Source organism: Entelurus aequoreus, linkage group LG23 (assembly GCF_033978785.1).
Source record: "Entelurus aequoreus isolate RoL-2023_Sb linkage group LG23, RoL_Eaeq_v1.1, whole genome shotgun sequence".
Taxonomy (NCBI): domain Eukaryota; kingdom Metazoa; phylum Chordata; class Actinopteri; order Syngnathiformes; family Syngnathidae; genus Entelurus; species Entelurus aequoreus.
In genome coordinates, this window is record NC_084753.1 from 4,178,284 (window position 1) to 4,200,770 (window position 22,487).

The 22,487-nt window shown below is 38.8% G+C and overlaps 2 protein-coding genes across 4 annotated transcripts in view; both read right to left on the reverse strand.

The window, feature by feature from the left end:
* Window positions 1-758: 758 nt before the first annotated feature.
* Window positions 759-19,663, reverse strand: nek2 (NIMA-related kinase 2). The gene is made up of 9 exons (XM_062034315.1): window positions 19,359-19,663; window positions 18,727-18,944; window positions 14,692-14,932; window positions 14,533-14,615; window positions 14,340-14,466; window positions 6,589-6,829; window positions 3,362-3,416; window positions 2,145-2,218; window positions 759-1,993 (listed from the first exon to the last, which is right to left on the reverse strand). Exons 1-9 carry the CDS (start codon window positions 19,470-19,472, stop codon window positions 1,815-1,817), a joined length of 1,332 nt encoding a protein of 443 aa, XP_061890299.1. The 5' UTR covers window positions 19,473-19,663; the 3' UTR covers window positions 759-1,814.
* A 1,125-nt stretch (window positions 19,664-20,788) lies between these two features.
* Window positions 20,789-22,487, reverse strand: part of kif20a (kinesin family member 20A) — a 37,235-nt gene continuing 35,536 nt past the window's right edge. For all 3 annotated transcript variants that reach the window (XM_062034877.1, XM_062034878.1, XM_062034879.1), the window contains exon 19: window positions 20,789-21,499. In XM_062034877.1, the coding sequence (XP_061890861.1) occupies window positions 21,137-21,499 (363 nt within the window). In that variant the 3' untranslated portion in view covers window positions 20,789-21,136. The remainder of the gene's footprint in view (window positions 21,500-22,487) is intronic.

Genomic DNA, 22,487 nt, shown 5'->3' on the forward strand with positions numbered 1-22,487 from the left:
CCTTACAATTTCAATAGGGTCCTCTGTCCCATTGTAAATCATTTTATAATGGCCCATGCGGGCCCTAATTATGGCTAGTTTTTACTAATTGGTTTTTATCTAGTCTGCACTTTGTCTGTGTTATTATTATTGGCTTTTATCTAATCTGCACTTTGTCTGTTATTATTATTATTGGCTTTTATCTAGTTTGCACTTTGTCTGTTATTATTATTGGCTTTTATCTAGTTTGCACTTTGTCTGTATTATTACTATTATCATTATCGACTCATTCTATTTTTTATTTTCCTATTTTAATGATGTTGGAACTGCCCTAGTGTGGGAATGTTGTCTGTCTATCTGTGTTGGCCCTGCGATGAGGTGGTGACTTGTCCAGGGTGTACCCGGCCTTCCGCCCGAATGCAGCTGAGATAGGCTCCAGCACCCCCCGCGACCCCGAAAGGGACAAGCGGTAGGAAATGGATGGATCTGTGTTGTTGTTGGGGACAAGTGTGGTAAATTAGCTTTGGCTACAAACACTATGAATGCATACATTGATAACTGTTTCAAATGTCTATGTTTTTGTATCTGTCCCAATTTCAAATAAACCTCTATAATAAAAAAAATAAATCAGGGATGTCCGATAATGGCTTTTTGCCGATATCTGATATTGTCCAACTCTTTAATTACCGATACCGATATATACAGTCGTGGAATTAACACATTATTATGCCTAATTTGGACAACCAGGTATGGTGAAGATAAGGTCCTTTAAAAAAAAAAAAAAAAATAAATAAATAAAATAAAAACATTTTCTTGAATAAAAAAGAAAGTAAAACAATATAAAAACGGTTACATAGAAACTAGTAATTAATGAAAATGAGTCAAATTAACTGTTAAAGGTTAGTACTATTAGTGGACCAGCAGCACGCACAATCATGTGTGCTTACGGACTGTATCCTTTGCAGACTGTATTGATATATATTGATATATAATGTAGGAACCAGAATATTAATAACAGAAAGAAACAACCCTTTTGTGTGAATGAATGTAAATGGGGGAGGGAGATTTTTTTTGGTTGGTGCACTAATTGTAAGAGTATCTTGTGTTTTTTATGTTGATTCAATAAATAAAAAAAACAAAAACAGCAAAAAACCATAGAGATTAAAAAAAAACCTGATACCGATAATTTCCGATATTACATTTTAAAGCATTTATCGACATCTCTATCCTCAATCACTTTGTCCCTAAAACTTTCCTGCTCTATTTATTCAAACTGACAATAGCTGGTTATGATCCAGACAATTGTGGTACACCGCTACCCCAATCTGGCCAATGCAGGACTTTTGAATGTGGTAAACTAGCGCCATCTTGTGAACAATTTTGGTACCATCCCTTTTTTTTCAAATTCAAGACAAAGTTGTATGTTTTTGTACTGGTGCACAACATGAACCGTGCATGAACATCACTTTGTTCAAATAACAAAACCAACACGGTGCATGAACTCACAACAAATTACACACCTGCAAATCAGTGTGACTTCTGCTGCTGCCGTATCCGTAATACAGCGATAGGGAGAAGTTTTTATTTACACGATGAGTCGGGTGTGTCTTGACCTCCGCCGAACCCCTGAGGCCGACTCACCGAACCCCTAGGGTTCGATCGAACCCAGGTTAAGAACCACTGAGTTAATGTATCCATCATCCATCGATTAACTACTATCACACTCACGTTGTATCTACAGCTTATCATTAATGTATAAATAACACACATACAAAGAGCCAAATGTACACACAGTGGTCAAGCCCTTGTAACACTATTTACACTTGACAAAGCTGTCAGATGCGGAAGCCAAGGAGCTGACAGGCTCTCTCCACTTCATTCAGGATCTGAGCGTGTCGACCGTAAATGTCCTCCTGTGGGGTCACTGTCAGAGAGCCAAGCAGCGGTTTGTTCTCATTGCTGGCCCCAGCAAAGTGGACCTTCTTCTTGCCAGGCGAGCCCATCTCCCACACACCTGAGTCAAAGAATATATCATACAAAACAAACATCAGTTTAATGCTTGGTACAATCTTTATTGACATCATTGTAAAAAAAATAAATTCAATCCAACATTATATTTTGTAATCAATGGAGTGTATCCAGAGGTCGTCATGTGACACGCATACCTATGTCTTGGCCATAAAGCGGGGTCTGTGCCTTCTTGTGCTGGAGATTAAAATTCCTCAGCAAGCTCTCTGCCCTGAAAGAATGATGTAAACATGATAACATTTCTGAGAACTACTGCTTTAGATAGTTCAGTTGCCTTATATTCCACCCTTGTGGATGAAGTTGAAATAATAGTAACTCTTGTGCAATCTTAAAATTGACTATACACATACTCTTAAGACCAAAAAGGGTCCCACTCAAAATAATAAATTGTATTTGTATTTTCACTCTAAACGCTTGAAATCTTTAAACAACTTTAGATCTAGCTATTGATACAAAGTATTTCATTATATTTAAAACGTTTTTTTGGCCCTTTTGTCAAAAATTTAAGTTTTTTTAAACCCCCAATGTACAATATTTCCAAAAATAAGTTGCAGAGTGCCACATTTGGGGACGGCTAATTACAGCCTTGAATAGGCTGTAGGTCAATAGCTCATGACAACATTGATTTTGATATTTGACAAGAATATATACATTTTACACTGCCTACTACTTATATATATATACAAACACACATGTATATATATATATATATATATATATATACATTACATATATATATACACACACACATATATATATACACCCACATATATACATATATATACATATATATACATATATATATATATATATATATATATATATATATATATATATAAATAAATAAATAAAATACACGCACGCACGCACCTGTGCCTGCGCTTGCGCCTGCACCTGCCCAAGATAATTTTTATTGCATTTTAGCGGTTTAAGAGCAGTCTAACCTCATTTACGCGCATCAAAATTATGCATGGTGGTCCTCTGGCACCATCTGGTGGTTGAGGGGCACAATGTTTTCTTGTTTTCCCAATCGGCAGGAATGAGATTATTTCGGTTTGCATGGCCAATACTTGGTCAAATATACCAGGATTACAGTCTGTTAAAAAAAATAGCAGTTATAATGGGAGATTAATGAGCCCGAAGGAGATCTTAACAGAAAGTGTGTATACTTTATGTTTATATCCTGTTCTAACAATGTTGCCATCAGGAAAACAATGACATTTTAAAAATGTTCTGGTTAAATTTCCGGTCGCTAACCTTCAAACTGAACAATCATATCACATAAGGAACACATGTCCATTTTGGGCTAAAAGGTTGCAAGTTTTTTTTTTAAAAACAATACTGTATACCCTACCTCAACAGCTTCTCATCTGCCAGTCGCTCACGAACACACATCTCACGCTCTCTTTCTGAAATAAACAAAAAACAATTCAACAAAAACCAAAAGCACAAAATAATCTCAAACACAGCGGACCGTGCATTGTTAATTTTGGGGGGAAAAGTCCAACAAGATAACGTAATATAAGATGTAATCATGCGTGATGACAGCAAATCTTGTGAGGCTTGAGCTCAGCTCGGAGCGCTCAACTAAAAACACTTGTATCTCCAATCAACGTCTCCCCTTGAAGTTAATTGAAATCAATTGAATTCCCCCCGTACCTCCAAAACAGCACTCTTTTAACATGTAACATGCATTTTAAAAAGAAAAACTTTTGCATTAAAAACATTTTTGTATAAAAAGGATACAATAGAGAATAAAGTATCACATTGGGTTGAGTTTTTTCTTGCCCTGAGCCGAGGATGTCGTTGTGGCTTGTGCAGCCCTTTGAGACACTTGTGATTAAGGGCTATGTAAATACACTTTGATTGATACTAATAACTACAGTAGTTTTATGAATTATAATGTACAGCATTTACCTTAAAGAGCGGACTTTTTTGGTATCTCCTTTTAGTTGCTTCTCCGTCAAACACATCAGCAGCAGCTTTTCCATATATTCATAAATCAATGTGACCCGTGCTGGCAAAATGAGTCGGAATACGCACAGGCTAATTTTGAGCTACAGGCAAATAAGTGAAAAAAATGTATCTTGGTTGAAATTGAGATTTTCACAAAAATGAGTCCATAAAGCCACAATCTAGCGATCCCAATCATCGAAATAGCAAGAAAACATCTTAAATCACCTTTATTTGAAGGTTTTGTACGAGGTATGTCTTCAGAAATTAGTCCTTTGTGTTAAAATTCCTTGAGAAAATCCAGTGTTTTCAACGCTCACTCGCGGCAATAAGGGGGAATCCCCCTAGCCATATTTGCTATCATTGTGACGCCAAGTTTACCTACTTTATAAAAATGAGCATGGAATTCCCGATGACGCCATTCTGAACCAATACAATTCGAGTTTTTAAACCTGTCCCGACGTAAACAAATCCGGCTTGTTGCTAAGCGGTCGCTGTGAGGCGTACCCTCATTGGTTGAATCACCCCGCGCGGTGCATTGTGGTATCATGGCAGCGCCCTGATGAAAAACAACACACAGTAATTCGAACGGAATATTATGTGAAAAAAGGTGATTTTCGAACATTTCATTATTATTTTTGTGGATAAGTTAAGACTGTTTTACATTCCGTAATGGATTTAGAAGGTGGAGAGGGTACATAAGTGCGCTAAATTCACTGCAGTCGGCAAATCTTCTTAGTGCTGCTGGTCAGGAATATTACGGACAGCTGACCAGCTGACAAACTGACCAGTGAACAAAAAAACAGTGACATAACAGTGTTGAAATTTTTGTACATATCCGTTTTCAATAGAGTTGAATATATATTTTTCCTTTAGACATGGGATTTGACTTTAATTGTACCAATTTTGGTGTTGCTACAAGGACTTTTAAGGTATGGTTGCTATGGAGTTTTGTTTTGGAACATTCTGTTCTGGAACAGTAAACTTTAAGCTGGTTTTTCTCAAAACGGACCCTCAAACTTGGTCGACTTCAATCGGATGTAACTCGGTCATTTTCTGTCCGATTCCAACAAACCATATATCATTTTGAAGGTCTTTAGATGGAGAATATGTAAATATCAATAACTCCGTTTTTAAAATTTCCTCATTGTGACTCATTTTGCCAGCACAGGTCAGAAATGTCTGCCCTTTTGGTATAATTTTACATTATTGGCAGGCGGACTCATTCTACTTCAGTATGGACTAGCAGTGATGCGCTCAAGTTGGAAACATGCAGCCGATTTATTTCTCGTCTCTTGTCTTCTCAGCGCTGTCATTCACTCACTTTCTTCCTTCCAATGGTTGGAAAACAAAGTTATGTCCATCTCTAGCTATAATCTCATGCCGTGTTTTTACAACCATTTTTTGAGCCAAGGCACATTTTTTTCATTGAAAAAATGCGGAGGCACACCACCAGCAGAAATCATAAGAAAATGAAACTCAGCAGCCGATATTGACAGTAAAAAGTTGTTGTCGCAATTTTTGGGTATGACTTTAAACCACAACCAACCATGCATCACTGTAGCTCTTGTCTCATAGTAGGTGTAATGTCACCACCTGTCACATCACACCCTGACTTACTTTGAGTTTTGCTTTGTGGACGCCGTCTTTGCTCAACACGCTGTAAGTCTTTGCTGTCGTCCAGCATTCTGTTTTTGTTTACTTTGTAGCCAGTTCAGTTTTAGTTTCGTTCCCTAAGCTTCAATGCAATTGTTGGATATGACTCTTGTGCTCCTATTGTGGTGGCTTTTTCTCTTTTTTTGGTATTTTCCTGTAGCATGTCTTCCTTTGAGCGATATTTCCCCCATCTACCGTATTTTCCGCACTATAAGGCGCACCTAAAAACTTCCAATTTTGTCAAAAGCTGACAGTGCGCCTTATAATCCGGTGCACCTTATATATGGACCAATATTGAGCCTCCAACAAGTAAAAGTTTCAATAAATCAATCAATCGCAACTACGGTAAGCAGTCGCCGACTTCATTTTCCCCCGTCTTCATTTTCCCCCGTAGAAGAAGAAGAAGCGCGCGGTGCATGCTGGGATATATGACTGCGCGAGGCGTGCCATTTCATTTCTATTTGCTTGTTTATGTAAAGACCCCAAAATGGCTCCTATTAAGAGACACGCTTACGACGCAGAGTTTAAACTTAAGACGATCAGTCACGCAGTAGAACACGGGAACATAGGCGCAAAATATTTTCTTCTTCCTGGAAGGGAGGGCGTAAGAAAATAATTGAGAAGCACTGCGCTACGCTAACTAGTGGCGGGGATGCATGTAACTCAAAGTTTTGATTGCAACTGAACCTCTAAAGCTGTGGTCCCCAACCTTTTTGTAGCTGCGGACCGGTCTGCAAAAGTTCACTCTCTATCAGGTGTCTTGAATTTTGAGTAGTTTTCTGTGTTTAAAATGTTATTATACGTTTGGTATTTTTTTTGCTATACTTGCACTTTTGTCTCGTCTCTGATGCGGCAATATAGCAGGATTTTTATCCGAATGCAGCTAACAAACAATTCAGAAAAAACTGTTCTCTTGGGTTAAATTGTGGCCGATGTCTTAACGCAATACTCAAGAGATGGATTCATACTCACGCTCCAGCATCTTCTCGCGTTCCTTCAGCGCCTTTTCTCGCTCCTTTAGCGCTTGCTCTCTAAGCTGGAGCTCCGCTGCTGCTTTGACGGACGGCGGGGACGCTTCTGCCGCCTTTTCGGGAGGACAGTCACAGTCCGACAACTTCCTCCGCTGATGCTCCTGCTTCCTGTGCTCTTCACTGACCGCTTCTGCCAGCAGGCTGCTCTCGAGGATGGCCTCCACAGACGGCCTGAGATAGTCCTGGAGGTAACAACAACAATGCAGTGATACATGCATTTCGCCCTGGGTTGGTTAAGGGGCAAGTGCACCGTTTTTGGATTTTGGCTTATCATTCACAATCCTTATGTGAGACAAGCACACATAAGCTTTTCTTCTTTTTATGCATTCTAACTCGTAAATAAACATTAGCAAAAGTCAGCTAACAATGGGTGTTAGAATAATTATGTATAAGTTATCACACAACTCTTATGCTTAAAGGCCGTTGCTATACCGTATTTTTCGGACTATAAGTCGCAGTTTTCATAGTTTGGCCGGGGGTGCAATTTATACTCAGGAGCGATTTATGTGTGAAATTATTAACACATTACCGTAAAATATCAAATCCCATGAAATCTTATACGTCTAGACGTATAAGATTTCATGGGATTTAGCGATTAGGAGTGACAGATTGTTTGGTAAACGTATAGCATGTTCTATAGGTTATAGTTATTTGAATGACTCTTACCATAATATGTTACGTTAACATACCAGTTGCTTATTTATGCCTCATATAACGTACACTTATTCAGCCTGTTGTTCACTATTCTTTATTTATTTTAAATAAATGTCCCCCAGGGATCCATTCTAGGCCCCATCCTGTTTTCCTTGTACATTCTCCCTCTTAGAGAGATTTTTAAGAAACATGGAGTGTCTTATCACTTTTATGCAGATGACTGCCAAATGTATATGCCAATTTCAAAAGGCCACGGCCCCCTGACACCCCTTCTCAACTGTCTATGTGATGTCAAGGCTTGGTTAGCCCAGAATTTTTTAATAATGAATGAGGGAAAAACGGAAATTTCAGTTTTTGGTCCGGCCCTCACTGACTTGGGACCATTGCAAAATCATGTGCGTCCCAAAGTCACCAGCCTTGGCGTCACTATAGACAGCGATTTTAAATTTGACAAACAAGTCAATGGCGTTTTAAAATCGTGTTTTTATCATCTTCGTCTTTTAGCAAAGGTAAAACCATTTTTATCTTTTAACCTTTTTGAACAAGTCGTGCATGCTTTTATTTCAAGTCGCCTAGACTACTGCAATGCACTTTATGCTGGCATTAGCCAAAAAACTCTCTCCCGGTTGCAGTTAGTCCAGAACGCGGCAGCACGACTTTTAACAGGGGCCAGGAAACGTGAGCATATAACCCCAATTCTTCGGAGTTTGCACTGGCTCCCTGTTCATTTTAAAATTGATTTTAAATCCTTGCTGTTTGTTTTTAAAGCTTTACATGGACTGGCACCTCAGTATATCTCGGACCTCATCCAAATTTACACTCCTGCGCGCGCTCTGAGGTCCGAGAGCCAGCTCCAGCTCGTGGTGCCCAGGACGAGACTTAAAACCAGGGGAGACAGGGCCTTCTCTGTGGTCGGCCCTAAACTCTGGAACACTCTGCCCCTCCATGTTCAAACTGCTCCCACAGTGGAGTGTTTTAAGTCTCGTCTAAAGACCCACTTTTATTCTTTGGCTTTTAACACTACGTGAGTTGTGTGGTCTTCTGTCCTCTGTTGTCCTGTGTGGTTAGGGTTAGGGTTATAAATTTTGATGTCTATTTTACTGTTTTAATTGGTTTCACCCTTTAAAATCGTTTTTAATCATATTTATTTTTTATATTGTCTCTGTATTGGTTTTCTATTCATTTATTCTTTGTTTTTATTCAGTCATTGGTGTAGCATAATATTGTTTTTAATATTGTTTTTAATATAGTTTTTAATATTGTTTTTAATATTGTTTTTAACATGGCTGTGCAGCACTTTGGAAACATTCTTGTTGTGTAAATGTGCTATATAAATAAAGTGGATTGGATTGGATTGGATTAAATTGCCTTTCAAATGTCTATTCTTGGTGTTGGCTTTTATCAAATACATTTCCCCAAAAAATGCGACTTGTACTCCAGTGAGACTTATATATGGTTTTTTTCCTTCTTTATTATGCATTTTCGGCTGGTGCGACTTATACTCCGGAGCGACTTATATTCCGAAAAATACAGTAGTTATTATCAATTGTGCTGAAGTTGTACTTTTCTATCTGTGCAAAGGCACAACTTGTAATCTTTAGAGATGTCCGATAATATCGGCCTGCCGATATTATCGGCCGATAAATGCTTTAAAATGTAATATCGGAAATAATCGGTATCGTTATTTTTATTATCGGTATGTTTTTTTATTTTTATTTTTTATTAAATCAACATAAAAAACACAAGATACACTTACAATTAGTGCACCAACCCAAAAAACCTCCCTCCCCCATTCACACAAAAGGGTTGTTTCTTTCTGTTATTAATATTCTGGTTCCTACATTATATATCAATATATATCAATACAGTCTGCAAGGGATACAGTCCGTAAGCACACATGATTGTGCGTGCTGCTGGTCCACTAATAGTACTAACATTTAACAGTTAATTTTACTCATTTTCATTAATTACTAGTTTCTATGTAACCATTTTTATATTGTTTTACTTTTTTTAATTCAAGAAAATGTTTTTAATTTATTTATCTTATTTTTTTTTTTTTTTTTTTTTTAAAAAGACCTTATCCTCACCATACCTGGTTGTCCAAATTAGGCATAATAATGTGTTAATTCCACGACTATATATATTGGTATCGGTAATTAAGAGTTGGACAATATCGGATATCGGCAAAAAAGCCATTATCGGACATCCCTAGTAATCTTGCTTTGCGAGTTGTCTCGTGTCAGCAGTTTGTTTCCAGACCCTGCCTGCTGACAGCCAAGGACGGACATCGAGTACCTCAACGCAGACAAAACAGAGACAGGGCAAAATCACGAGTGTCAGCACATTTCCATTCTAAATAATCATGTATTGTGTCTACTGGGGCTGCTTGCATTACCTCTCCCTTCAGAACCAGCCTCAGTGATGTTCACTAGGGACCTCCTGAATAAATAGAGGCGCATGTGGGACTGTACCTTAGAGCGTAGGGGGAACTGTAACCGAGTGTACAACCCAATACGTCTCTCCTCATGAGAAAAATTGAACTCTGTCTCTGCCTGATTCCTTCTTCTGGTCTTGTGTAATAGATAGCTCTGTGTTTGAACCTGACATGGGTTTCGCTCTACTCTGCTTATAAAGCTCTCAAAAACATCCAAACACCTACATCAACTTTTTATGTACACGCTGTAAGTCTATATGTAGTGTAGTAGGTGTCACTTTCATAATAACAATACGTAATAGTTACGTATTTTGCTCATTTTAACCATACACATTTATTTCATAGACGGATCACAACCTTGACTTTTTCCTTCTACTCATGGCAGACTGAGTCATGAGACAAAACAAACATAATTAAAGCTGCAATCAGCGATGGACGGGACCGACTTTGACGGCACATAAAATCCAAACCGGAGCAGTAGTTAAAACTCTTTCGTCAACTTTTAATCAGAAGGGTTCAATCTCTCTCCTGTGCTAGATTGAAGCCGACACGACAAACGCGCTCAGAGGAGATAATGTTTGAAAAAAGGTGACCGGTTTTTACAAAACTTTTGTTTTGAAGGGGGAATTGCAAACTTCCTGTAGATTTTTGCTGGGGGTTGTATAAACTAGCATAAACTACTAACCTTACCTCTCTGTGATCAATGCGCCGCTAAAAGTAGGTCCTTAACGTTAGCGCTTATAATTACAATACCACTAATACTTGGTTAATATTCAGGTCATGAAATGTAAATTGAGTATTGTTGGCACTTTTTGGATGTTTTGAGAGAGTTTTATGGACGCAATAGACAATGATGTCATGTCTCCAATTAGCTCCATTGTTAGTTTAATTACTTTGCCTCGGGGGGCCAAATTTAGAGAAAAAATATGTCTGGGGGCTGGTATATCTATTTTTAGGAACACTAATACAAAACCTCACAATAATGTCTGAATGCGAAAAACGTTATGACAGACCGCCTTAAAAAACAGAAGGGAATTTTACATTTTTTTACTGAATGAGGCACCCAGAATGTATATGAAAATAAAGAATGCGGTGTGAATGAAGGATGGGTTTTTAACATGTAAAACGACTTTGGGTACTTAGAAAAGCGCTATATAAATCCCAGGTATTATTATTATTATTATTTACAATATTAACTATGAAGGATAAAACACTGAATATTGACAACAAATGAACGTCACACCCCCTCTCCATCCACATATTTTACAATCAAGCGAAACGCAACAAACACAGCGAGATATGAACTTGAAGGGTAAAAAAAACAAAAAAAACACTTCCAATATGATATATCACTAAGCTTTAGAACTTTGTTGTAAAAAAATCTTCCACGTCTGTCCCTGACACCCACATTTCAGGCCGGCTGCTCTGGAAACACACTGTGGAAACGCTCCCCACCCACACTGCTTGGTGACTCGTCTGAGCTGCTGTGACTTCGATCAGTGTTTTTCAACCACTGTGCTGTGAAATACAGTCTGGTGTGCCGTGGGAGATTATCTAATTTCACCTATTTGGGTTAAAAATATTTTTTGCAAACCAGTAATTATAGTCTGCAAATGATGTGTTGTTGTTGTTGTTGAGTGTCGGTGCTGTCTAGAGCTCGGCAGAGTAACCGTGTAATACTCTTCCATATCAGTAGGTGGCAGCCAGGAGCTAATTGCTTTGTAGATGTCGGAAACAGCGGGAGGCAGCATGCAGGTAAAAAGGTGTCTAATGCTTAAACCAAAAATAAACAAAAAGGTGAGTGCCCCTAAGAAAAGTAATTGAAGCTTAGGGAAGGCTATGCAGAACGAAACTAAAACTGAACTGGCTGCAAAGTCAACAAAAACAGAATGCTGGACGATAGCAAAGACTTACTGTGGCGCAAAGAGGGCGTCCACAAAGTACATCCGAACATGACATAAAAATCAACAATGTTCCCACAAAGAAGGATAAAAACAACTAAAATCTTCTTTCTTCTTTTCAAAAGGAAAACATGAAACTGCTACAGGAAAATACCAAAAAAAGAGAAAAAGCCATTAAAATAGGAGCGCAAGACAAGAACTAAAACACTACACACAGGAAAACAGCAATAAACTCCAAATAAGTCAGGACGTGATGAGACAAGTGGTGATAGTACACCTTTGAGACAAGAGCTATAGTGATGCATGCTTGGTTATGGTTTAAAGTCATACCCAACAATTGCGACAACGACTTTTTACTGTCAACTGAGTTTAGTTTTTTAATGATGTCTGCTGGTGGTGTGCCTCTGCATTTTTTCAACGCAAAAACTCAGATGTTTATTGAAAAACGATTTTTGTGCACTGTTTCAATGGATGTTTTGAGGACTTAAAATGGCTGCCAGTTGTTAATTGAATCACATAGCTTATACATGTGTCATTGTGTGTATTTCAGTTTAAAAAATAAATAAAAATAACGGTCCAGTGCAAGACAAAAGTAAAGATAGGAAAAGACAAAGCAAGATCAACAACAATAAAGAGCCTAAATGGATTCATCAGCTTTGGAACTTTATTAGACGTCTTGGATTGTTTGTTAGCTGTCTGCCTGTGTGTGTGTGTAGTTAGTATGTTCCAATAGCAGCAACTTTTTGGAGAGCTGTATTATTTTCAGTTTTGTGCCCAAGGGACTGATTTTATTTAACACTATATTATTATTTATACACATATAGTGATCACAGAGACAGGTTGTTTTTGTGTTACTGTATATATTTGTTTTTCTGAAAAATCCCACTTAATATACTTTGGGTAACAACAGTCAATATTTTTTAATTTTTTTTTTAGGGGTGGTAACAGTCAATATTTATTTATCTATTTTATTTTATACTTATAAAATAAAAGTTAGCTTTTGTTAAACCAAATATTGTGTTTTTTTCCATATACAACAACCTATCTGGATTCGATAAGAGGATTCGATAATAGGCTCAAACTCGATAATTTCTTATCAAACATCATCCCTAGTAACTAGTACATCTTGCAAAAGCGCAGATTCCAACCATTGAAATACTTTGTATAGTTGAAGACTTACGGTCATTAGAAAACATCACTGCACATCATAATGGCAGCTACACTTTCCATCTTAAAGCTCTAAAAAAATGATTTGGGAATGTCCGACGGGCCAGATTGAAAAGTATAAAGGCCTACTGAAATGAAATGTTCTTATTTAAACGGGGATAGCAGGTCCATTCTATGTGTCATACTTGATCATTTCGCGATATTGCCATATTTTTGCTGAAAGGATTTAGTAGAGAACATCGACGATAAAGTTCGCAACTTTTGGTCGCTGATAAAAAAAGCCTTGCCTGTACCGGAAGTAGCGTGACGTCACAGGTTGTGGAGCTCCTCACATCTGCACATTGTTTACAATCATTCCCACCAGCAGCGAGAGCGATTCGGACCGAGAAAGCGACGATTACCCCCTTAATTTGAGCGAGGATGAAAGATTCGTGGATGAGGAAAGTCAGAGTGAAGGATTAGAGTGCAGTGCAGGACGCCAGGATGTATCTTTTTTCGCTCTGACCATAACTTAGGTACAAGGGCTCATTGGATTCCACACTTTCTCCCTTTTCTATTGTGGATCACGGATTTGTATTTTAAACCACCTGGGATACTATATCCTCTTGAAAATGAGAGTCGAGAACACGAAGTGGACATTCCCAGTGACTTTTATCTCCACGACAATACATCAGCGAAACACTTTAGCTTCGGAGCTAACGTGATAGCATCGTGCTTAACTGCGGATAGAAACCAAAGAAACATGCCCCTGACTGTAAGGATAGACCGAAGATCAACAATACTACTATTACTTCTACTATCAGGAGACACCGAACCAAACACTGGACCTGTAACCACACGGTTAATGCTGTCCCGCCTGGCGAAGCCTAGCAATGCTGTTGCTAACGACGCCATTGAAGCTAATTTAGCTACGGGACCTCGACAGATCTATGCTAAAAATATTAGCTCTCCACCTACACCAGCCCTCATCTGGTCATCACCACCCGTACTCACCTGCGTTCCAGCGATCGACGGCGCGACGGAGGACTTCACCACGATCATCGGTGCGGTCGGCGGCCCGGAGACGGAGGAAGTAAACCCAGACAGCGGCGCAGCGGCGGACGGCGTTGTGTTGCTGTAGCCAGCCGCTAATACACCGATCCCACCTACAGCTTCTTTCTTTGCTGTCTTCATTGTTCATTAAACAAATTGCAAAAGATTCACCAACACAGATGTCCAGAATACTGTGGAATTTTGCGATGAAAACAGACGTGCTGTTCCAAAATGTCTGCTACAATCCGTGACGTCACGCGCAAACGTCATCATACTGACACGTTTTCAGCCGGATATTTCCCGGGAAATTTAAAATTGCACTTTATAAGTTAACCCGGCCGTATTGGCATGTGTTGCAATGTTAAGATTTCATCATTGATATATAAACTATCAGACTGCGTGGTCGGTAGTAGTGGCTTTCAGTAGGCCTTTAAGGAAGGTCACTAAATTGTGAATGGTAGGCAAAATTACAAAAAAAGTGCAACAAAAACAACAATTTCAAACCTTCAAGTTGAGCATTTTCTTGAGCAGGGTGTTTAATTCTTCGGAATATCGAAACGGGATTCTGCAAAATTTCCCCACTCGGATTTTCACTGCAAGCTCCTTTTGGTTGTAGGCTGTAAACGGCGGCCTGTAGAGCAGACAACATTACACACCATCCTGTTCATATTATACATTACAGGAGATAAGAACTTACGATAGTGCACACAGCTCATACAGCAAACAGCCCAGAGACCAAATGTCGGACTTTTCATTGTACGACATCTGGTTCATTTGCTCCTGAAAGACAGACACATGGGGGGTAAACAACCCGCAGGGAATCATTAGCGCTCGCCAAATGCCAGACAAAACTGACAGGAGACATGTAGTAGGGCGTCCCGACAAACGTCTTCGCAAAGCTTGTGTCGTGGTTGAGGATCCGGGCAAGGCCGAAGTCGCCGAGTTTCACGTTCTGCTTCACGTCCAGGAAGATGTTGGCTGGTTTCAAGTCCCGGTGGAGGACGGTGGGTCTGTTGTCACTCCGCCTGTGGCACTCCTTTAACGCCAGCATCAGCTGAGCCATGACCCGCAGGATGAACCTCTCCTCCAAATAACGTCTGAGCCAACAAAAAAGGTTATATAAGAAGATGCTGTAGAGCAGTGTTTTTCAGCCAATGTCCCGCGGCACACTAGTGTGGTGTGCCGTGGGAGATGATCTAATTTCACCTCTTTGGGTTAAAAATATTTTTTGCAAACCAGTAATTATAGTCTGCAAATGATGTGTTGTTGTTGTTGAGTGTCGGTGCTGTCTAGAGCTCGGCAGAGTAACCGTGTAATACTCTTCCATATCAGTAGGTGGCAGCCGCTAGCTAATTGCTTTGCAGATGTCGGGAACAGCGGGAGGCAGCGTGCAGGTAAAAAGGTGTCTAATGCTTAAACCAAAAATAAACAAAAGGTGAGTGCCCCTGAGAAAAGTAATTGAAGCTTAGGGAAGGCTATGCAGAACGAAACTAAAACTGAACTGGCTGCAAAGTAAACAAAGACAGAATGCTGGACGACAGCAAAGACTTACTGTGGAGCAAAGACGGCGTCCTCAAAGTACATCCGAACATGACAATCAACAATGTCCCCACAAAGAAGGAAAAAACAACTAAAATCTTCTTGATTGCTAAAACAAAGTAGATGCGGGAAATATCGCTCAAAAGGAAGACATGAAACTGCTACAGGAAAATACCAAAAAAAGAGAAAAAGCCATTAAAATAGGAGCGCAAGACAAGAACTAGTGAGATACAGTCTGGTGTGCCGTGGGAGATTATGTCATTTCACCTAATTGGGTTAAAAATTGGTACATTTTAAGTCTACTTTATACTTCTTTTTGTGCACAATCCTTTCCATTCTTATCCTTTCCATCCTTTGTAACTGAGCTACTGTGTGGAACATTTTCCCTTGTGGAACATTAAAGTTTGTCTAAGTCTAAAAATCTTTTTTGCAAATCAGTAATTATAGTCTGCAAATAAAGTGCCGTTGTTGAGTGTTGGTGCTGTCTAGAGCTCGGCAGACTAACCATGTTATACTCTTCCATATCAGTAGGTGGCAGCAGGTCTGTAGATGTCGGTAACATGGTTTGTCATGATCACAATATGCAACCGACAGCGGGAGGCAGTGTGCAGGTAAAAAGGTATCTAATTTTCAAACCAAAAATAAACAAAAGGTGAATGCCCCTAAGAAAAGGCATCGCAGCTTAGAGAAGGCTATGCAGAACGAAACTAAAACTGAACTGGCTACAAAGTAAACAAAGACAGAATGCTGGACGACAGCAAAGACTTACAGCGTGTGGAGCAGAGACGCCGTCCACATCCGTACATGACATGACAATCAACAATGTCCCCACAAAGAAGGAGAGCGTCCGTCTGCACAACTAAAACAGTCTTAATTGCGAAAACAAAGCAGGTGCGGGGAATAGCACTCAAAGGAAGGCATGAAGCTGCCACAGGGAAACACCAACAAAACAGGAAGTGCCACCAAAATAACAGCGCAAGACAGAAAACTTAAGCGCTACACACTGGAAAACAACAACAAACTCCAAATAAGGCACGACAACCTGGTGGAGTTTCATTTTTTAACCTTGTCTGCTGGTGGTGTGCCTCCGGATTTTTTTTTTAATTAAAAAAATGTGCCTTGGCTCAAAAAAGGTTGAAAAACACTGCTGTAGAGCAAGGGCGTCAAACTTATTTTCATCGTGGGCCACATCGCAGATACCAAAGATAATGATACGTGATAATATTACACAGTTTCCTTTTTTTTTTTTTTAATTATCGTTGTTTACCACCAAACTAATGGGAAACCTGTATTGGAATCAAAAGTCAAAGTGACAACAGATGTGGCCCCCGGGCCTTGAGTTTGACACTGGTAAAAACATCACAGCATATCCATAAATTCATTCAAATTAAGACCATAACACCTTACCTAAAATAAACACACACACACATCCAAATAAATACATACATAAAATCCATAAATTCATTCAAATTAAGACCATAACACCTTACCTAAAATAAACACACACACACATCCAAATAAATACATACATAAAATCCATAAATTCATTCAAATTAAGACCATAACACCTTACCTAAAATAAACGCCTAGTGCCGTCTGCTAAGGGTGCTAAAAAATCGATACACAGCCGATTCAAAATAATGTTTCCAAATCGATTCATCAGTTTCAAGAATCAATTAAAACCTTTTTTTTTTAAATATATAAATACAATTTAAAAAAGACGTTTTAATGCCATTTCCGTGCTTACTAGCTGCACGTAAACACCAACAGCCATGACGACCTTTTATAACAACATCATCATCATCGGCGGTCACTCGAACGAGTATGACGATCCTCCTGGTAGGGGTGTATCCCTTTATGGAGGATGCCTGTGCGTGACTTAGTTTAACGTGGGGAGACTGGTGCACAGACAGTCACCACACCATCCTTGACAGAATCGGGTCAGGGTCCAGTGGCATGGAGTCCAAGACGACTGGGGACCCTTTTCTGCTGCAGCCTTCTTCTGCCATTGCAGCCGTTGTGGTAGTTGATGTAGATGCCCATATAGGCTGTTCAGATTTACTTTACAAAAGAGAAGTGTAGGATACTTCTCTTGTTGCCTTATTTGTATTTGACCACTACTGTTTTCTGTTTATATGTTACTGACTGTGGCAGGACACCTCTGCCTCTGTTTCACTTTATGTTGCTGGTAAATAATATGGTTGTAGTAGTAGGCTAAAGTTAAATTATTTAGTATGCACTAATTAAAGGGGCAGAGCTTTAAGAGACATTTTAGCTTTTATATTTTATAAGATATATTTTTTGTAAGAACCACAATTAATAAATATATTTCAGTGAATAACATATTGTTCAAATCTGTATATAAATATGTACATAAAGTGTTGTAATTATATTGTAAAATAGATGGATGGATGGACGTTTAAAACAAAACTGTTATTAATTAGTAAGTATACATTTTTTGAGCCTTTTTAGAGAAAATCATATCATTGTAGTAAATTATCCAAATTACTCGATGATGTCATGGTGACCACGCCCATAGCCACGCCCCCACCGCCACAGGTATCTTGGCAGTTTATGGGAAACACTGCAGGACAATAAAATGCCGGACAAACAGACTTAAGAACACTTTTTACCCGAGAGCAATAGTGTCGCTGAACACAAGACGACAATAATGACTGTGCATGTGAGCTGTGTGCTTGCTATTTTTATCTATTTATCTATGTTCTTATGGTTTTATGTGTTATGAATTTGCACTAAAATAGTTTTGCTTACAATTTCGTTGTACAATGTACAATGGCAATAAAGATATTCTATTCTATCAGTTCAGTTTTAGTTTCGTTCTGCATAGCCTTTCCTAAGCTTCAATGCCTTTTCTTAGCGGCACTCACCTTTTGTTCATTTGTGGTTTGAGCATTAGACACGTTTTTACCTGCACGCTGCCTCCCGCTGTTCCCGACATTTACAAAGCAATTAGCTACCTGCTGCCACCTACTGATATGGAAGAGTATTACACGGTTACTCTGCCGAGCTCTAGACACTCAACAACAACACATCATTTGCAGACTATAATTACTGGTTTGTAAAAAATATTTTTAACCCAAATAGGTGAAATTACATCATCTCCCACAGCACACCAGACTGTATCTCACGCACAGTGGTTGACAAACCCTGGATTAATCTATCCATCCATTTTCTACCGCTTTTCCCTTTCGTATGTCTATTAAGCAGAATAATGCTTCCAAAAGAGTGGATTCAAATATTCACCACATTTGCAACCGAAGGTCATTGTACAAAACTACCACTGCTGAATTGGAGTTGTAATCAACCTATAAAAGAAGAATACGGCGGTCACCTTTCCCTGACGTACTGGGCGATGAGGCTGGCCAGGTCTCCACCCTGGCAGTACTCCATGACGATGTAGAGGGTGTAGTTGGAGCGGTCAATGATGCGGTCGTAGTATCTCACAATGTTGGGATGCTTCAGCTCCCGAAGGAGGTTGACCTCTGACACCAGCATCTGCTTCTCATTTTCAGCCATTGCACCATAGTCCAACTCCTTCCAAACCAGAACCTTTTTTTTTTTTTTAAAACACAATACCAACATTTTTGTTTAAGACATCAGGCAAAGACAGGAAGCGATATATTAATAGTGTTTGAACTGTTTGGATACTTTTAAAAAAAGCAAACGCTGACTTCCGGGACCACGTGATCATATCATGCCACTAGTATTCGACCACTCCGTATATTACTTTTCAGTATTAGCCAAATACTATATATTTTAATTATTATTACTATTTATTTATAAATACACTAAAACAATAATTAAACAACATAAACTGCTAACCAAACCGGCTACGTTACATGCGTTGTACCCGGAAGTAGCATCAATATCAAGCTAGCGATAGCAACACTGTCCAATGTTTTAGATAAAGTAAACAATAGTTAAATATAGTGACTTTGTGCCGTGTAAACAATAGTTACTCACTTTCCCGTCAGATTTCCGTCTTATTTTCTGGCATTTTCCGTAAGAACCAGAACCTATAGTGTGCAGCACCTCGTAATCAGCAACTCGCGACGGCATCTTGTTAGCAACACACATATACTGCTGCTACCGACGAAAACTCGCAGTTTCCCCCCTCTCTTACATTAAAACTGTTGCCCTTATTAACGATGTTGAATAAATAGTCCACTCAAAAAGTCCACTCTGCGTGTCCTCTCCTTGTGTTGTTTTGCCGCAGCGGTTTAAACAGTAACAAACTGTGCTGGTTTAAATTAGTGGGCAAAAAAAATCTCTCGACTGTGATTGGTCGGCACTGAATGCATGACGCGTTTTGATTGGTCGGCGCCGAATGCATGACGCGTTCTGATTGGTCAGGGAGAGTCTACAACTGAGCACCGGGAAACCGCGAGAGTAGAGCGGTAAGTACAGTATGTCACTCATCCATCCATCCATTTTTTACCGCTTGTCCCTTTTGGGGTCACTCATGTATATACATTTTTAAAAAAAACAGTACAGGACATGTCTTGCATTTCATAAATGATAAATGATAAATATTCATAATATTAGCATTAGTAGCATTTATGGTGGCTGTAATAAAAATATATTTACATTGTGCATTGATACCGATATATACAGTCGTGGAATTAACACATTATTATGCTTAATTTGGACAACCAGGTATGGTGAAGATAAGGTCCTTTTTTAGAAAATGTATAAAATAAAATAAGATAAATAAATTAAAAACATTTTCTTGAATAAAAAAGAAAGTAAAATATAAAAACAGTTACATAGAAACTAGTAATGAATGAAAATGAGTAAAATTAACTGTTAAAGGTTAGTACTATTAGTGGACCAGCAGCACGCACAATCATGTGTGCTTACGGACTGTATCCCTTGCAGACTGTATTGATATATAGAATAGAATAGAAAGTACTTTATTGATCCCTGGGGGAAATTCAGCACCACTGTTCGCTCACAATAGACAACAATAATAATAAATAATATAATATAAATATATACTACATATACTCTACATTTAAGTGCAGTCGAGAAGGAACATATACATTATATTGATATATAATGTAGGAAGCAGAATATTAATAACAGAAAGAAACAACCCTTTTGTGTGAATGAGTGTAAATGGGGGAGGGAGGTTTTTTGGGTTGGTGCACTAATTGTAAGTGTATCTTGTGTTTTTTTATGTTGATTTAGTAAAAAAATAATTAAAAACAATACCGATTTTAAAAAAAACGATACTGATAATTTCCGATATCACATTTTAAAGCATTTATCGGCAGGCCGATATTATCGGACATCTCTAGTTTTTATTATATGAAAAGTCCACAGCAAGAAGGCCAACTGAATTGCTAGTTTCTGGTATTTGTGTTGCACAAAAAATTGGAACTCTTCACAGATTATGTTGCAAGGATTTATTGCACTTTATGTTGCATACAAACTTATAAAACATGCAATATTTTTTCTTTCACCAGGATAACAAAAGCCATAAAACAGCTCATTGAATGCAAAAAAAAATACACAAGTTAACTTTTAAAATGTACGTGCAGTTTTTGTGCACGGTTACCATTGACCTGCCTCATCCAAGGATAAATATAGTTAAAGAAGATGTGAATGATTAATAAAGTCAGAAAAGTGAGAAACACCAAATCCCTTGTTAGTTGGATTCTAGGCAAAGTCAAAACAATCAGAACTGTATTTGTAATGAATAAATCAAAACAGTGATGAACATTAATATACAAAAGTGTTCAGTACTTCCCTCTAAGGACGCGAGGGGTGGGAACTGGAGGCGGGGAATGCTGCCGTGACCTTAAGATCCGAGAGTAAGGGGTTAGGTTGACATCGGCGGCGTGACGCGTGTTGTATTTCCGTGTAGGCGTGCATGTGGGAAACAAAGCCTGATAAAAAGCCCTCTTTGTCGGAGGCTTGTTCTCGGAGTCTCCAGCTCCGGTGGCGGCGCCGCAGCCCCGCCTCTTGCAGGACCCCGGCGTGGCAAAGCCCAAGCGGGGAACCAGCGGATGCTGGTCGGCCTGCGTCGGCACCTCGGCTTTACGCCTAAGGTCGGCCTTGACGAGCGTCAGGTCGTTCTGCAGCTCCACCAGGATCTGGTCCTAAAGAGGAAGTGAGTCAACAGGGTTAGACGCTGCCGCCGGAGAGAGTTAAAGTGAAGGCGGAGTCACCCAGGGAAATGAAAAAGACAGCAAACCCTCCACATGCTATTGCACCAGACAATGCAGAAGTTAGGATAAAAAAACAAACACATTAGTCTCAAAGCTGATTGTGCGTGTCAAAATGTTAGTGAAAATGAGAGGGAGAGAAAAAAAAAAATCATTAAAGAATTGCATTTCATTAAATAAATTACTTTAACATTGATAACCAAAATTATGCCTTCATGAAATACAGCAACTATTTGCAATTTCTAACAGGACAAAAAAGTATTGAAAATGTCATAGTAGCAGGTTTCCTCCATCCTCGTGTGCATGCTTGAATGGTATCTTGGGATTTACTTAATACTCCTTTGTGTGGTTTTTAAAGTTAATTTACATAATATTTTATACAAGTATCAGCAAATCTAATTTAATTATTTTGAATCCTACTTAAAAATGGTTAATGCCCATGTCCGACTGCATACGGGCATTATATATAGTCAGAAGCTTACAATTGTCTGAATACACACAACGGTAAGCATTTCACAATAATAACATGAATAGTTGAAAAGTTTACATCAACTGTTAATATCTAGTCAATTAAAATTGGCTCACAAGACTTATCTGAGAATGTACACTACCGTTCAAAAGTTGGGGGTCACCCAAACAATTTTGTGGAATAGCCTTCATTTCTAAGAACAAGAATAGACTGTCGAGTTTCAGATGAAAGTTCTCTTTTTCTGGCCATTTTGAGCGTTTAATTGACCCCACAAATGTGATGCTCCAGAAACTCAATCTGCTCAAAGGAAGGTCCGTTTTGTAGCTTCTGTAACGAGCTAAAGTGTTTTCAGATGTGTGAACATGATTGCACAAGGGTTTTCTAATCATCAATTAGCCTTCTGAGCCAATGAGCAAACACATTGTACCATTAGAACACTGGAGTGATAGTTTC

Excerpts from the sequence above, each read along its gene's own strand:
- nek2 (XM_062034315.1), bottom strand. The coding sequence starts at position 19,472 with ATGTGTGTTGCTAACAAGATGCCGTCGCGAGTTGCTGATTACGAGGTG. Across the intron at positions 14,933-18,726 it reads GCCCAGTACGTCAGGGAAAG|ACGTTATTTGGAGGAGAGGT; the intron begins GTGACCGCCGTA and ends TTGTTGGCTCAG. Across the intron at positions 1,994-2,144 it reads GCTTTATGGCCAAGACATAG|GTGTGTGGGAGATGGGCTCG; the intron begins GTATGCGTGTCA and ends TCTTTGACTCAG.